General features: G+C 39.1%; 1 protein-coding gene across 6 annotated transcripts in view; it reads left to right on the plus strand.

Annotated features, from left to right (window-relative positions):
• The window catches only part of myo16 (myosin XVI), a 148,532-nt gene that overhangs the window by 93,403 nt on the left and 36,599 nt on the right, over positions 1-18,530 (plus strand). For all 6 annotated transcript variants that reach the window (XM_083535709.1, XM_083535707.1, XM_083535708.1 and 3 more), the window contains exons 13-21: positions 477-604; positions 3,893-3,998; positions 4,323-4,440; positions 4,820-4,967; positions 6,373-6,484; positions 10,156-10,273; positions 11,304-11,375; positions 13,998-14,139; positions 17,282-17,354. In XM_083535709.1, coding sequence (XP_083391835.1) covers positions 477-604; positions 3,893-3,998; positions 4,323-4,440; positions 4,820-4,967; positions 6,373-6,484; positions 10,156-10,273; positions 11,304-11,375; positions 13,998-14,139; positions 17,282-17,354 — 1,017 coding nt within the window. The remainder of the gene's footprint in view (positions 1-476; positions 605-3,892; positions 3,999-4,322; positions 4,441-4,819; positions 4,968-6,372; positions 6,485-10,155; positions 10,274-11,303; positions 11,376-13,997; positions 14,140-17,281; positions 17,355-18,530) is intronic.

The raw sequence follows: 18,530 nt of genomic DNA on the forward strand, positions 1-18,530 counted from the left end.
TTAATAAGCCGTAGCTTTTCACTTAATTGCTTTAAACGTTTAAGCCTTGTAGGTAAACTTGGAAAGATTTTTAAAGATTGAAGTGTTAATGTTGATCTGTTCACTGTTAAAGGTTTAAAACCATTGACAATTAGTATAATTGTGTTCACCCAGACGTGTTGAATTTAATATCAAACATATGAATCATTATCATGATTTTGCCTTCATGTAGAACACTATATAAGTGAAATTTCCTTTTAATACTTGCGGTTTTTTTTTTCTAAATAGTTCACTGCTGAAAAAGTAAACAAGCAAGTGGTGGCACAGGAGCTCGTTTGCTTAAAACATTAAAAGCTTAATATTTTGTAATTTTGGGTTTGATTTTCCTTTTTGCTCGAGTTTATGTTAACTTTCCTGTCTTCTTTCATTGCCTGTCTGTCTCTCTGTCTTTTTCTCTTTCTGCTCTGCTCTGCTCTGCTCTACTCGCACTCCTTCAGGTCAGTCAGCTGTATCTGAGCTCCAGTGGTCGCCTCTGTTCCTCTCTCCCTCCTCACATCTTCTCTTCAGCCGAACGAGCGTTTCACATGATGCTGCAGGAACGACGCCCTCAGTGTTTCATCTTAAGGTACAGCTCAACCCCTGCACATGACTAAAAGAGTGACTAGTCACTTTCCCTTTCCTTCTCTATATTTGATCATGAGTGTTTGACTTACTGGTCTCAGGGTGGGATTATTTGATGCTTAATTTAAGAATGGAATGAATAAATACACAGTGTGAAATACTTAAAAGGGACAGGTAGATAAGAGGGCAGCTTGTGTCACCTTTCTGGCAATAAGATAAGGTCAGCACATGCTGGTTATTCTGACAGCAGAAAAATGTATGTGATGTATTTAAATGATATGTATGTAACGGTGTGTATGTGTTCCATACTGTAAGTGTTTACATTCATATGAGCATAAGCGTTTGAATTCTGTAGGCATGATTGCTAGTAGCAAAGCTGTTGCAGCTTGAATCTTGACTGATTTACATCAAGTGCAAATTATCTCTTATTAAATATATATATATATATATATGATCATACTCTTCCTGCAAGAATCCATTTCCAATGCTGTACTCAGTACAACATTAATCATAGTTACACTGTAGACTGTATGATCCTGTAGCTGAGCTCACTACTTTCTGTAGTTAACGATTTTTACAAGGTAGTGCCGCATGGAACATCGCCATCTAATGGCACTATATTAAAACTGCTTTTCCGGCAAAATCCAAGTTTATGAATTTTATTATTATTTTTAAACATAGGCCATTTGTGAGATTGCTTAATTCTTTATAAAAAAGTTGCATATTGTGCATATTGTGTATATACATATAGTGTAGTTTTCTAAAAGGGCTTATTTTAGAGCAGAGGTGGGAAGTATTAAAATACAAATACCTTGTTACTGTACTTAAGTAGATTTTTTTATTTGCTTTTTTTTCTTTCTGACAGCTTTTCACTTATTACATTTTTACACAAATATAAGTACTTTCTACTTCTTACATTTTCAAACCAGACTCCTTACTTTAATATTATTCTATTTGGTGACATGATCAATATTGTTTCTTCTCATTGCGTGCCATTTTCAGCCCCTCAACCTGTTTCCTGTCATTGCACAGCTTTTTCTATCTACCAATAGTGAATCATGTCCTGGCTCTCACACACCACAGATGTAGACTAGTTTATGAAGCTAACAATGAGCAGGGCAGAAGGCAACAAAAAGTATAGCTAACGTGGATGAGACAGAGGGAGTCAGTGATGTAAACATGACTGATACAATTCCTGATCACCTGACCATCATCTTAGATACATTCATTAGGGTAACAAAATTTGAGATTCCATTGTATCAATATATTATGATGTGAAGTCCAGTTACCAGTGTGACACTAAAGCAGGTAGTAGTAACGGCTACTTTTCACTTCAGTAAATGTCAGACCCCAAACTTCTTTACTTTAACTTAAATGGAAAAAAAATGTAGTCAGTACTTCAGCTTTTACCAGAGTCTTTAAAAACATGAGTATCTGTACTTCTACTTGAGTAAAGGGTGTGTGTAATTTTGCCGTCCCTATTATATAGTTCAAAGTGCTCAAAACTGGTGCTTGCAGAACACATGCAGCATTTATGTGCACATGCAATTTGGAGCTCTCTTTGATGAGTGCAGTTCAGGCTCATGCTTTTTTCTCTTCTTTTTTCTTTCCCTTTTTACGTTTTTCACAAAGTCTGCATATTTCCTGAAAAATGTGCACGATGCACTCAGCACTTTGTGCTTGTCTGGCATGCTGGGAGTTGTGATTAAAAATATTGATTGAAAAATAAAAAATTTCATTATTGTTGATGTGGAAAGTAATAAGAAATTTAGATTTTTTTTTTCGATTTCATGTGTTACTGATCTGCTGTATGCAATAATTCAATTGTTTTAGCATACATTTACAATTTTTACCCCAGGGAGCAACCTTGTGCGTGTGCGCGTGTGCACGTGTGTGTGTGTGTGTGTGTGTGTGTGTGTGTGTAGTGACTGGGGTGATCTCTACATTTTGCCTTCTCATGTAAATGAATCTTAAATCTTTGCCTTTAGCTTGAAGCCATTCTGAAGTGCACCATGTTAAACACACACACAGAGATTAATGGTCTTAGGGACAGAGTGTAAGTCCAGACCTGCTAAACGGTCATGGAGAGATTAATGGGCATGGGAGCTTCAATGTGGCTTGCCCTTTGTCTGCTGCTGGTGACAAGGCCACTTCTGATTGCAATTAAATTCTTATTTGCAATTTAACTATGCTCTGCTTCCAGTGGCAGCACATTTTGCTGAGGTACAGAGGATCTGGCAACTGTTTTAATGTCCTTAGTGCATGGGTAATCCATCATACAGACATGTGCTCCCACGTACTCTCCTGGCTCTCGGGTGAGAGGAGACGGGTGCTGCCGGCTACACTTTAGAGAATGCAGCGATGGCCAGGTGCACGTTAGAGACACACGCGTGCACACGAGGCTTGAGAAAATGCATTGTGCCCTTAAGTTCAAATGTAGCCTCAAAATCATTTCACAAAAGAAATAGGAGAGAGGGGAGAAATAACTGGGGCATCAACCTCCAGAAAATGAACAGAAGAAGACACTAATGAAAAAATCCATCTGTGAAGGCTGGAGCTCATACTCACTCCCCCTCCCTTTCTCCCTCTTGCTCCCCCACTCCCTCTTGCTCCCCATCTGTCTCTCAGAAGTTTATCCACAAGAGTCTTGCATGAAATCCTATATCTCTGTGCATCCTTTACAAGCGTATTTATTCCACTGGTCAGGGTCATGGTGAATCCGGTGCTCATCACTGGAACATCGGGCACGAGGTAGGGATACACATTTGACAGGATGCCAGCACATGTTCACACACTTATTCACATCTAGGAGCGATTTGGAGCAGCTATGTAACAAGCCAACATGTCTTTGGACTCTATACTGGCAATAACTTAAGAAAAATAGGTCAGCAAGCAGGATGTGTATGTTCCAGAATGTCAGTGGGATATAAGGACATGTTGGAGAACGAGTATAACAGGACATGAGAGAGTTGTGTTGCTGAATATTGAATGCATGTGGTTTAAATTAGGTTTGAGAGAAAATCTGTATGTCAGCTTGCTTTCAGTAGCACAGGTTGCTCACTAGTGCCATCTAGTAATTACAGTGGGCAAAAAAAAAAAAGATTATTTAAGACAGGGAGGATCTGTGAGGAGTAAGCACTCTTTAGACTTTAGTGTAGGATGCAGGGATGGAGCAATCCTTGTAAAAATGTAGAGTTTACATGAATATACTTCTTTAAGCAGAGGAAATCAAAACAGTGTCTATATTCAGTACCGGCATCGCATATTTCCCGTCTCTCTTATCTGCTTTTAGTGGTGAGAGTGGTTCTGGGAAATCCGAGACCTGTAAGCACATCCTAAAGCACCTCGCCGCTCGTTCCTGTCCGAAAGGATTCGCTCTGGAACAACGCATGAAGCATGTGAGTCCCTTTGTCCTTTAAAAAAAAAATCTTTCTATGATCTTTAGAGCTATAAAGCCTTTAGAAGTGTATAGACTAATTTACTGAACAAAATACATTTTTCATACAGTAGTTAAACCTCTCAACTTAAAGGTTGTGAAGGTTTTCCGCTTGTCTTTCAGTGTTAAAAATATTTCAGTGTCCGTCATTTTGCGAGAACCTGATCAGAATGGAAAACAATTGGCATACAATTTTTTGTAATAATGAAAATAACTGTTTGTCGTATTTAAATCTATGTCTATGATGTTCTAAGTCTGCTATTTTCCGTTTTTTTTTCTTCTTCAGGTCAACGCTGTCCTAGAAGCTTTTGGCCATGCTAAGACACCTATGAACACTAACTCGAGTCGCTTCATCAAGCTACTGTCTCTGCAGTACAGTGAGAAAAGAAGGACGCTGCTCAGAGGTATGTTTTTTTCCCCCCAAGAGATTTAATCCATTTACGTTGTGAAATAGAAGTAATCGTAGTTTAAACATTTAGTTTGGGTGTTCTGAGTTGGTCTACCTCTAGATGGCGCCACCACTCCACACATTGTCCTGTATGGCTTTTTTGTTTGTTTGTTTGTTTTTTAATTCATAAAACCCAGGTTACCAGGTTACAATTGAACTTTTGATCAGAAGGTTGTGATTTCAAATTACAGCACTATCAAGCTGCTATTGCTGGGCCCTTGAGCAAGGCCCTTAACCCTCAAATGCTCAGCTGTATAAATTAGATCATTGAATGTCGCTCTGGATAAGGGCCAAATGCTGTAAAAGTGTGTTTGTGTGTGTGTTTGTTTGACCAGCACGTTTGCACACCTACATGCTGGAAAAGTCTTGGTTTGTCCACACACACCAGCAGCAGCAGAATTTCAACATCTTCTATCTGATGGCTGAGGCACTTTCAACTGAGGAGAAGAGCAGCCTGAACCTAGACAATATTATAGCACAAAGGTTACCCCCAAATGCACGCACGCAACACACACACACACACACACACACACACACACACACACACACACACACACACACACACAGGCTAATTATTGTGGTATTTTGCTAGAGCAAGCGGACAGCAACCAGGGCTGGGAAAGTTGAATAGGAACATGATGAAGAGCCACATAAAGCAGAAACTATGCTTCTGTCAAACACTTTTGTTCTCTTAATTATACTTGTTACTTCATATTTATACTTGCACTCTTCCTACCATAAATGTAAAAATGTCAGTGTATCATACATTACTTAAATCAAATAAACAAATAACGTGTATGTTTGTCTGAAACATACTGTAACACACAAGGATTTGCTCACCACAGCAGCACAATCAGATGGATATATACATGTAGAGACACACACTTAGCTGTTAGTGCATATATGCTTATTTAAAAATGTATTCTGCAATCTAATGTTATTCCATGCACTGCTTGATATATCAAAATACAGTGGTACCTTGACCTACAAGTTTAATTCGTTCCGTGGACGAGCTCGTATCTTAATTTGCTCGCACATCAAATCAATTTTCCCCCTCGAAAATACTTAAAATGACATTAATCCCTTCCAACCCTCAAAATGACACCCCGTTTTTTATGTTTCATGGTATTAAATTAGGAAAATACATTTCTAAATAACAAATCTTGTATAAAAACATAATAGAATAAGTATATAAAGATATAATAAGGTTTAATTGCAGTGTACTTACCTTGGAGATGAGACGACTTGAGCTAATGAAAACGCCGGCGAAGATGGAGGGTAGAGGAGATAAGCGGAGGAGGATGGAAGACTCGTTTTTTACTATCGCTCCTGTACACTAATTATCCCTAAACTTTAAATTTTTTACTTTTTCTTCTTTTTTTATCCTAAATTTCATCACAGTCTTCACTTTCTGCCTTCGCTTCACCATCTAGCAGCGGCATCTCGAGCTCGTACCTCAATTTTTTGCTCGCGTAACAGAGCAAAAAATCGACAGAGTGACGACTCGTACCTCGGAAAACTCACAGTGTACAATAATTCACTCGTAGGTCAAAGTACCACTGTATTTTAATTAGAAATAGATAAGTGATGGGGATTTTTTCCAAAGACTGCATTCAGATTTCGATGCCTTCAGATGCTTAGTATTTCAATAACATTCAATATTGTCATTGAGAGCAAATAGTTGAATTGGCTCTACATTGTGTCCCTGTGTCTCACAAAAGAAAAGAAATGTATAGAGCTGTTATCATTGTATCGCATGCTTTCATATGAAAGATTGATTTATATCAACTTGAGTTGTAGCTTATATTTACCTCATAAAAAGGATTTTCATGCCTTCCATAAAAGACACAAGAACAATGTGTTTTATTATGCGTGTGTTTGAGTGCAGATACCGGAGCACAGAGACAGCTGTTGAAGCCTCTGCGGTGAACATAGAGCGGAGCAGAGAGAAGCTGGAAGAGCTGAAACATGCCCTGCGTGCCCTTGGGTTTAACAAATCGGTACAGTAGTCTCACGCATTGATCACTGACACTTACATCCTGTACGTTTAGACAGTTTGCAATACTTTGAGTATTTTCTTTCACTAAAAGGGTTTGAAGTTATGCAAATACAATTTTCCAGCTTCTACTGTGCCTAAAAGCCCAGGCTTATGTGAGGGGAAAGGAAGAGAGCGAGAGAAAGAAAGGAGAGAGGATCTAGATTAGTACATAAGTCAATGATCAGATACCAAATCAGGAACAAATGCTAACACACGGCTAACGTCTAACACACATACACACTTGTACACACGCGCACACACAAAGTTAGGCTTTCAAGGTCAGCGTGAGCTAACGAACAAAGTGTGTACAATTGTGCTTTGAGTTATTGAAAAGAAACACCTTGAGGCTTTTCAAATCAAACCCCATCTCATGACCATGCAGTTTTATTTCATGCAAGAATTTCAGCACATTTGGTTGTCTTGAGAAGTGCAAGTGTAAGAGGAGATGAAAAGCCATGACAATACATTTCTATATGAAGTACTAGTGAAAACCTACCAGTGTTTCATGGAACCCTGGTTAATCTTCAAAGGCAGTGAGAATCAATCGATGCTTTATTGGGCACATGCACGTCCAATCCTTCAGAATAAACATGAATAGGAAAATAAAGTAGAATATAAAGGCAACCAGGCACTTTAGTGTTTACTCTGTTTACTTGGTTCAGCTCGGTTTAGCAGTCTTGACTGCAAAGTAGAGTTTTAATTCACAGACTTGTGTGACCCAGTGGTGTTCTTAATAACCATAAACTATTACAGTTTTAAGAAAGTCTTTCTTTAAAAATATAGTCCTATATCTAGTATTATAAAATCAGTCTCTAAGACATTTTGATTTACATGCTGTTTATCGACTTCTCCAATGATTCTTATTATAAAGGCGTTGAATGAAAACCGCAGTTTTCAGCACAAGGAAACATCCAGTGCTCAAATTGAGGGGGGCTGGGGGGGATCTGGGACCCCCCCCCCCCCCCAGAAGGCATTAGGGACCCCCAAGACAAGTAAAAAATAGATTTAGGGGGACCCCCGATAAGACTTGACTCAATTCGAGCACTGGAAACATTACTAATTACATTAATACCTATGCATTTGAAACACTGCATTTAATTGTGTGTGGTCTGTGTGGGATAATATGTTTGTGGGTCAACTGCAAATGTTTTTTTTATACATACTAAAAATAAATATGTGAACGTTGACGACCAGCAATAAAATTTCACAAGAAATTTTGTGATGTTGGTGCAGCGTAAGGCAATTTGTGTTCCTCTAAAATACAGCAATATGAGAGTGTGTTCATGTGTATATGGTAAAGTGAGTAGCCTCCGGCATTGGCAGCTGCTCTAGACATGGTCTTGGGCTGCATTATTGGGGTTTATAGAATCAGAACATGCTACTATTTACAGCTTATTCCCATACATCTGCAGCCTGGGAACCCACCAGCTAATAACACACAACCCACAGGAACCTCACATTATACTGCGGAGCAACCTCATTCCAAGGCCAGTTTACTAGGACAGATGTATGCATAAACAGGTATTTTGTAGTTTATTAGGTATAGGAATGTAGGAGCTAATCATTTGGCAACTCAGTGGAAGGTCATGTTGTGAAATAAATAAGCATGTATTTGGGACACCTGACTATACAACATTGTATGTGCTTTTTAAACATTTCAGTCCATGATTAGACCCCTTTAATGTTTTGTGCTCAGGCTGACACAAAGGCCTATGTAAAAATAAGGCACTGATGTAGGACGAGGAGGCCTGCGGTGAGTCAGCATTCCAATTCGTTTCAAAGGTGTCCACTAGGGGTGAGGTCAGAGCTTTATAGCATGGTATTCCTCAGGATATTCCACTCCATCCCATGTAAATAATATCTTCATGGAAAATGCATTGTGTACAGGAGCATTGTCATGCTGGAGCAGGTTTGGGTCTCCTAGTTCAAATGAAAGAAATTGTACAATTGTATATTTGGTACAATTGTGTCTTTCCAATTTTGTGGTTACAGATTGAACCACATATTGCTGAAAAGTCAGGTGTCCCAATACTTTTGTCCATATAGTCTAAGCCAAAGGTGCTGAGAATGAGCTAGAGGAGACATGGAGGTGTAACAAGTGCTAATAAACATATTTGAAAGGAGAAAACAAAATCACATAGGCATCTGGGTGGAACGTTAAGATTATGCTGAAGAACACAGGGGTGTTCTGTCTCACTTTTGGAGTGTTTTAAGGCTCTTGTGGATCTGATTTGTGAGAGGCCTGTAGTTGGGGTCTGTTTCAGAGAGGTGAAACACACAGGACTGGTCTGCTTTTTAAAATAACAGTGCCTAGGACATCAGAGGGCAGTGTTCTCACATCATGAGTTCAGATTAATGTCCTGGTTTACCCTTACACAAACTCTCTGACTCTCTCTCTCTCTCGCTCTCTCTCCCTCCTTTCTCGTGTATTCACTCACTCTCACACACGTACACACACACACACACACACACACACACACACACACACTCACACACACTCCAGATCTCCAAACAGAAAGTGTGCTAATCTTATCAAGAACTCTTCTAAATCTCCTTCATTAAATAGGGATTGTTCCTTCATCTAATCACAGCAACACCTCTCTTACCATATACTCACATTCGCCCTTTCCCAGACACACTCACACTATTATTCTTTCATTTGCTATTCTCAACTTTTCCATTCGTCCCACCAGCACATGGCCACAGACCTGGCTGTCTCCTCTTCATCAGCCAGAAATGGACAAATCCCTCATATGTTTACTGCTCCAAGCTCAATAGACGATTTAGTTTGATTGCATGCGAGCAACATGTGATTGAATGATAGAATGCCATGAGACCACTTTGACGCAGGTGTAGTGCGCGAGGCTGGAAAAATTCACAGCTGTCTTTGCTTCTCCTCTTCCAAATGTTTCATCTAGTAAGAGTCCATTAAGCCTCTGTATAAAGCTTTGTGTTTAATTTATGGCAGCACTTGCAGTTTACTGGAATTTAAGGTGACGACTAACCGCATGCTCAAAATCCGTTTGCATTTTAATTGTTTCATTTCCCCCTTTTAAACGCATGACTTCTGTATATAGTGATTAAAATAGCATCAACAAAAAAATTCTCTCAGCAGAACAATTTTCCATAATATGGGGTTCAATATTTTATGGCTCTTTTTGTTAGCAAAAAAAAAAAAAAAAACTCCATAAATCTAAATATTGTGAGTTGATTCTAAAGAGATGTTTTTGCCTATTACACATTTTTAATGTAACCCAGTCTGTAGTGAGTCAGACATTTTCTCATGAAGGTTCAGTACACATCGAACTGATATTCCACCTCTGAACTAACGTTTCACTCAATATCACTTAAAAAAAAAAAAAGAAAAGAAAAAGCTAAAAAAAACATTCTCTCTTTTATTTTAATTATTTTTTTCTTTTTTGTACAGTGCGTGTCATGTTGCAGGTTTTTTCATGAGAATTTTGCCGGATAAACAACGAGACTTTTAAATTCAGAGAGACTTCGGTATTTGTTGACATAATGGTGCATTTTGACACCCAAAAAAAAAGGATTTTGCTGTTGAAATGAATGTAAATTCTATGTGACATTAACAGATATGCTGACTACTTGTTATGTATATGTGTGTTTTTTCAGGAAGTGGAAAATCTGTTTGTTGTTCTCTCGGCGTTGCTCCACTTGGGGGAGCTGCGTTTCACAGCCCTGACTGATGCTGACACAGCTTTAGTGTCTGACCTGCAGCTGTTAGACCGAGGTGTGTGTTTGTAGTCTTCAGGTGGAGCGCATCCACGTGGAGGCCAGCAGAGGGCATACACTTGTGTAAATTCACATCCACTATAGATGGAGGGAGGGAGAACCGGGAAGGCTATGTACTGAGAGGGAGAGAACAGGGACACCCCCCCCCCCCCCACAAACACACACCAGCCTGGCTTGTTTACATCAGTACTGCTCAGGCTTAATGAGAGACCACTCAGTATGCAATGGAAAACTCTGTCTCACACACACACACACACACACACACACACACACACACACACACACACACACACACACACACTCACTCTGCCAGTCTTACACACTATTGCACCGCTGTGTCAATTGCTCTTACCTGCAAACTCTCCTTCCCTGCCTCTCTCTTTCACTACCACACACACACACACACACACACACACACACACACGCGCGCGCGCGTGCGCACACACACACACACACACACGCTGTGTATAAACACACAGTGGGTGAGTCAGCTGTTTTTCTGAGTCTTGACAAGTGAAAAACAGAACAGCTTGGCTACACTTTGCCCTCTTCCTTACATAACATGACACATACTACAGTGTGGTCATGTGCCATAGTAAACAAGTAATGTCCGCAAACTCTCTCTCTCTCTCTCTCTCTCACACACACACACACACACACACACACACACACACACACACACACACACACACACATACATACATACACACAAAACATAGTCGCTATTAACAATACATGAGTTCATTCACTCCCATATGTACAAGAGCCTAAGCATAAATGAACATGCACACACACACACACACACACACACACACACACACACACACATACACTCAGGTACTATTCTGTGTCAGGAAACACAGCAGGTCATATGGGATTCTCCAGGGTTTACACAAGGACTCACTGTTTGACTTTAGTCACTTTTGACTGCTGCACATGCACACACATGCACACGTTTTTCTTTTCCACTTGTTTACAGCTTGTGTTTGTTTCTGATGGTAAGGAAGTGTATCTTTGCGTGTTTACAGTGGCGGGAATGCTGCAGGTGAACCTGGAGGATCTGTGTGCCGCACTCACTTCTGACGTTCAGTATTTCAAAGGTACGGGCTGCAGTTCAGCATTAAACAAGCCAAAACGGTGTCAGACACTGTCAAACACTTTGCTGGAAGCAACTATTTTCTGTGTAGTCTGATTGAAATGAATCACAGATATTCAGTAGGGTTTCTACACAGTCTAATTTGCCTTATTTTTCTTGTTTTCTTTTGTTTTTAATCTTTTTTTTTTTTTTCGATCTCTGATGTGTTTGTGGGGATTCTACAGTGATCAGATTCAAGCTGTGGTTTAGCATCACAAATGTTCTCAAATGGTTGTGTTGCACTTTCATATCCTTATCAAGACCCATATATTCATATCCAATTATAATTCTCCTTCTGGTAAATTGGGTATACAGGATAGTTGTAATCACTGTTTGGGGAAAAGAAAAATGATCAGACAGTATTAAACTGGAAATATTACGAAGTATTAAGACTTTGACCTAAGGCCCAGTTAACCAGCTAGATGTGGTTCAACAGACTTTTTTTTTTTTTAAGTGGTTGTTCTTTTCTATGATTGTTTTTCCAATGTCTCTGAGTCAATGCATCTAATGAAAATGCTTGTCATTATGCATCACTGAGCATGCTCAGAGGAAAGCACTAACTGCCCTCTTCAGCACACATGAGCTCACAAATGCACACAGGTGACTAGTGTGACTGTTTAACAGGGCATGGAATGATGCCATTCCTCCCACTCACAGAGCACAGCTAATTTGATGTCATACACTCTTGGCCACAGATACCTGTAGCATTATCAGGACTGAAACTTGTGATCAGAATCGTAATTAGAATACAGTAAAACCCCGTTGGACGAGCATAACTTGTTCTTGAAAATTGCTCGTAGGTCCATTTGCTCGTTCGTTCGAACTAATTTTTCCCATAAGAATGAATGTAAAATTGATTTAATCCATTCCGAGATCTCATTCGATCGCTTATTTCTGCACTTAAAAAGTATCTGTAGCCTATTTTAACAAACAAATACACCACAAATTACCGTCATGTAAACATAATTAAACACTTACCCATGTGGTAGTGGTTGATTGCGTGTGTGAGATGTACACCACGCTCGTAACCTTCTTGGTTTCACTGGTAATTCTGTTTACTTTCGTTTTCACAGCACCATCACTGATTTTCTTGGAAGACATTTTTCAAGATTTCTAGTGAAATAAAAATATAACGCAAAAAAAAAAGTTACGTTTTTGCTGCATTGAACAACGAGAGCGACTGAGCGATACGTCATCAACTAAGCGACTGATGCTTCCCTCGGCCGAAAGCAGGGAACCGGCAGCGTGGGTTTGCTCGTACCTTCGAAATTTGCTCGTGAAATAGGGTAAAATTTTGTGATCAAGGTCGCTCGTATCTCCGTTTGCTCGTACTATAGGTTGCTTGTACAACAGGGTTTTACTGTACCAATAATTAAATTGTTTAATGCAATATATATTTTTTGTACCACTCAAGCCCACAGAGACATGTTTAATTTGAACATTTTGGGAGTTTGACCTACTACAACTCTGTAAACATGCATAGAGTCCCTAGATCTAATCACATTGTGAACATTTTGTAAATGGTTGCATGTTTGCATTAACGTCACCAGCTAAGTAGAGTACATGGTGCATCCCTTAATATCAGGCTTCAGTTTGTAATTCCCATTTTATTATGTTAATAATCATTTAATTTAAAAGTTAATTCTGTTATCTTTACTTTAACTTACTCTTATCTTTACTCTTTGCATATTGCTAAATGTTACAGTTAATGTTAACAATTGCTAACAACCGTAAACAATGCTAGTTAAAGGAACTGTAATGTAAAGAACTGCCCTCAGCTTTTTCAACACTCATTGATCGCATCAATGCAATACTATTTTTGTGAATGGACTCTCAGGTCTGCACCACGCAGTAAATCATTCATTGAGAAACTGCAGCAACAATGGCCAGGGCCCAGTCTGAAACTTATCAATGAAGTATGCCTGAGGCAGACTCCCAAATAGACTACACTAATGACTAGCAGACTTCAGTTTGGCACAGTCAGCTAGGCTGGACAAATGCTCTCTGGATTCACAGATATTACAGACTGAAGCTCCCACTTACCATGTTGCTGTATGTTACTGCTTAAGTCTATAAGGTGCACATGACTGTCTGGTTTTTAACCCAATTTAGCTGACAAGTTGCAATAATGCAGCGGACACACTGACCTACAACCTAAAATTACACACACATTTCTGTCTAAGAGCCCCTGTTTCAATTCCTGCTTGTGTCTGGATTTCTGCGCTCCAATTGTCTTCAGCTAATAAATACACAATGCCAGGAGATGATTAGCATGCTAGTAGTTTACTGTTGTGTACTAGCATGCATACTAGGATATCTCATTAGGTGAGAGTCTGTTCTAAACACTTTATATAGAGGTGCCTTTTTTTTATTTACATTCGTGAGCTATTCACAAATAATAAAGCATGAAATCACAATTTAGCAGTTACATGCTGCTCCAGACATTTATATGTGATTTTAATTTATTTCTGCATAAGATTTAAGATAGAAAGTTGATCAATTATTACTGTAAATGCATATTAGTATTACATTCTAAGGTGCTGAGACCATAAAATCTTGCTTAATATATATTTCTACTTGTATTCAGGCGATGTCATCACACGGCGCCACACGGTGGAAATGTCCAACCAATACAGAGACCTCTTGACTAAAGCTGTGTACGGACGCCTCTTCAGCATTTTAGTCAACAGCATTAACTCTTATCTCCAAGGTCAAGACGAGAGCCTTGGGTAAGGTTTAACAGCGAATCTGTTCAAGTGTTCGTTCCATTCCAGGAATTCAGAAATGATTATGAAACTCTCTAAGAAATGCTTCGAGTTAACTGTATTTTTTTTTTTTTTTTTTTGTGGAGGATAGAAAATGAAGCATTAAAAATAGCCTGAATAGAATAATGATGCACATTAAACATGAAAGGTAGATCAAAACAAAACAGTGTGAAAGCACGTGTGTTTGAATGTTTGCTGATCTGTACAATTCCACACTGGCTGCTAATTTAATAACAACTCAACATCATTAGCTAGTCTTTAGCAGCTCCTGAGCTGTAGAGAATGCCGGAGCAACACACACAGTCAGCATGACCTGCGCAGAATCTTCCGTCGATAGCATCAATCATACCAGTGAGAGAAGGTAAAGTTGTACAATAGTTTGCATAACATACATAGTGTTTGTCGACTGACACGTTTGGGTTATCTGCACTATTGGCCTTGCCCCTCCCAAACTACTTCACTGTCATTGAGCTGCGAATGTGGTATCTCGCCACCACAAAAGACTTCTGAAATTCCAACTATGTAAGCACAAAAGCCTTGTTTATTCACTCACTTTCTCTCTCTCTTTTTTTTTTTTTTTTTTGCATGCTGCAAAATGTACGTTAACACAGACACTTCAGCTGGATTTGCATGACAAACAGTGCCCACTGAGAATTCTGACACTAAGTGGATGTATTTAGCACTGAATGTTCTTTATTGAGGCTGTAATAGGATGCAGTGCTATTATATACATTTTCCCTTATTTTTTTATTATTAAGTTCTGCTAGTAAATGTAAATAGCCATGTGTTAATTCATAGTTTTGATGCTGAAGTAGTGTGACTCTACAATTTTCATAGTCATGAAAATAAAGAAAACTATATATATATATATATATATATATATATATATATAGTTTTCTTTATTTTCATGACTATGGCATCAAAACTATGAATTAACACATGTGGAATTATATACACATATATATATATATATATATATATATATATATATATATATATATATATATATATATATATATATATATATATATATATATATATATATATATATATAGTGTGAGTGCAACCTTCACATTTCAGCAACTATTTCAGTATATCTTTTTAAGGGAGAGTGGCAGGAGTGATTTGTGATGGAAGAGTATCTGCGAAAGTGAAAAGGAAAGTTTATAGGACTGTGGTGAGACCTGCGATGTTGTATGGTTTTGAGACAGTGGCATTGAGTAAAAGACAGGAGGTGGAGCTGGAGGTAGCAGAGCTGAAGATGTTGAGGCTTTCATTGGGAGTGACAACGATGGACCGGATTAGAAATGAGTTTATAAGAGGGACAGCGCATGTAGGACATTTTGGAGACAGGGTGATGGAGGCGAGATTGAGATGGTTTGGACATGTGCATAGGAGGGACATGGGGTATATCTGTAGGAGAATCCTGAGGATGGAGCCACCAGGAAGGAGGAAAAGAGGAAGACCAAGGAGGAGGTTTATGGATGTGGTGAGGGAAGACATGTAAGTTGTTGGTTTGAAAGAGGCAGATGTAGAAAACAGGGGGGTTTGGAGATGGATGATCCGCTGTTGCAATTCCAAATGGGAGAAGCCGAAAGAAGAAGAAGGGACAATACTATAAAAATGAATCTTGGATATATTTTAGAGTAGTCCTTGTACAGCTTGTATATCACTACAGATTTACTGTCCTCTGAAAATAACTCAATATACAGCCATTATTGTCTAAATAGCTGGCAGCAAATGTGAGTACAACCTAAGAAAAACATGTCAAAACTGAGTCCAAAGTTTTAATATTTTGTGTGAGCCGCATCGTTAAGCGCTGTCTTAATTCTCCTGGGGATGGAATTTGGGGTCGTTATTATGTATGACAACCGCCGTTCGGCCCAGTTTCTGAAGGGAGGGCATCATGTTCTGCTTCAGAATGTCACAGTACATGTTGGAATCCGAATTTTCCTTTAATAAACCACAGCTCCCAAGTACCAGCAACACTGTACTGTAACTCAGTTTCAGGGTGTTACGATCTTCTTATAGCCTAGACCATTTATGGACAAAGCAACAATTCTTTTTCTCTAATCTTTCCTTGCAATGTCACTGGTCAGTATGGGAGAATTTACTCAAAGCACCAAATTGTAACTGCTCTAATACAAGATACACAAATATGTCTGGTCCTGTAAAGCAGAAACATGAACATGATGAATAGGACGTGTGACTTTGCCTGGTTAAATGATGTACAGCTGTTATCACTTAGGGTGTACTCACTTCTGTTGGCAGTTATTTAGACAATCATGGCTGTATGTTGATTATTTTCAGGGGACAGAAATTTGTACTGGTATACAAGCTGCACATTAACTGCTGTAAAATATATCCAAGTGTAATTTCAATAATATTGTCCCTTTAGAAATAGTTGCTGAAATGTGAGGGGTGCACTCACTGTGATACTGTGTGTATAATATATATTATGCATACATACACCGACCAAGGATAAACTTTATAACCACCAATCAGGAATTCTGTAACATGATGACCACCTGCACAATATTCTGTTGGTCCCCTTTTGATGCCAAAACAGTTCTGACCTGCTGAGCATTAACAGCTTCAACAATTTGAGCTACAGGAGCTCGTCTGTTGGATTGGACCACATGGACCAGCCTTCGCTCCCCACGTGCACCAATGAGCCTCAGCCGCCCATGACTCTGTCACTGGTTCACCACTGTTCCTTCCTTGGACCACTTTTGATAGATACTGACCACTGCAGACCGGAAACACATCACAAGAGCTGCAGTTTTGAAGATGCTCTGATCCAGTCGTCTAGAAATCACAATTTAGCTCTCGTCAAACTCCCTCAAATCCTTACGCATTACCATTTTTTTCTGCTTCATCTTTGAGGAAAAAAATATTCACGTACTGCCTGATATTTCCCACCCACTAACAGGTGTCATGATGAAGAGATAATCAGTGTTATCCACTTCACCAGTCATAATGTTATAGGTTAAAATAAATTGCCTGGTCGGTGTATATTTTTCTCTACAGATACACACACATAAAGCATAGCCTGGATATATATTTGTGTCATACAGTGTATGTCTTTTCCTGTGTGTGTTTTCAGAGATCCTTCCCTTGAGATCAGCATCCTGGACATTTTTGGCTTTGAGAAATTTCAAAAGAATACCTTTGAGCAGGTGAGGATGGGTGCAGTGAGGTTTTGTTCGGCATATGAATAAGAATTTTGGTAGTGTGTGTGTAGATGGTAAATTCTGTGTTATTTAAGGTTTTAAGGTCCACATACAGTCCCTTCTGTCCCCAAATCTGTCTGTAGCTTGAAAGACATACTGTATAATGCTACTGTGGCTGCACTAGTCCAGACACAGCTCTTCCCACTCTTGCCTATTAATTTGTAGAACCCAGACTGCATGCAGCCTTTTCCTTCCTGTCCTAAGTCTACTTTTGGGAGTCAGTAGGCACAGCCTGGGTTTGATATAAGGCTGACTGGCAGACTCGGACCAGAGCGAATGAAAGCATTGTGCTTGGGGACCCTCTTTCCGGTACGGGCAAACATTAATCAGTCTTACAGATCCCTGAACTGCAGAATGCTTCTTCCTACTGAAAGGGCTTTTTTTTTTAAACCAGGGGCTGTGTCCCTGATGAACTGCATATGCAATAAATAAACTTCCTTTATTTGTTTAGTGGGCCTCTAAATGCAGCAGTGTGTAGATTGGAAAACATGAAATGTTTGAAGTATAGTATATGGAAATACCATCTTGAACTTCTGTTAAATCTCTTGCTCACTAAAGTTTATTGATTCATCTATGTATTTTGATAAAAAAAAAAAAAAAAAAAGAATTTGAAATTATGAATTGAAATCTTAATCTTTTGAGTGGTATGACCTTTCCAAGTAATTGTTCACCAAATTGTTTTAATGTGCTCTATTATGTCATTTCAGTCAAAGTTCCTGAGGTCCCGGTGTCATTTCCTAAATTATATGCTGCCTAATTTGTTAGTGCGTTTGGATAAAAGTGTTTATTATGTTTGATGGTGTTAGCTGACACCATGACCAGATGTCTAGCTGCACATGCACAGTAAGTCTTTGATTAGTGGCAGCGTTGTATTGAGCGCTTGTCCTGGGGCTTAAAGTTCAAGGTTGAACAGTACCACAAGCAGCAGTGCGGTTATCTGAATATAGAGTGCGACTGTTTGTAATGCAGGGTTCAGATGGATGTGTGTGAGTGTATTTTTCGGTCTGTGCTGGCATGACCCTGTGCTGCACTCGGTTGACCCTGTGGCACCAGACACAAAGGAGTCTCGCACACTCAACCAGATTTCGGCTCTGAATCGACAACAAGGATTTTGCACTGAAT

The sequence above is a fragment of the Silurus aristotelis genome (genome assembly GCF_946808225.1).
Source record: "Silurus aristotelis genome assembly, chromosome: 3".
In the NCBI taxonomy this organism is placed as follows: domain Eukaryota; kingdom Metazoa; phylum Chordata; class Actinopteri; order Siluriformes; family Siluridae; genus Silurus; species Silurus aristotelis.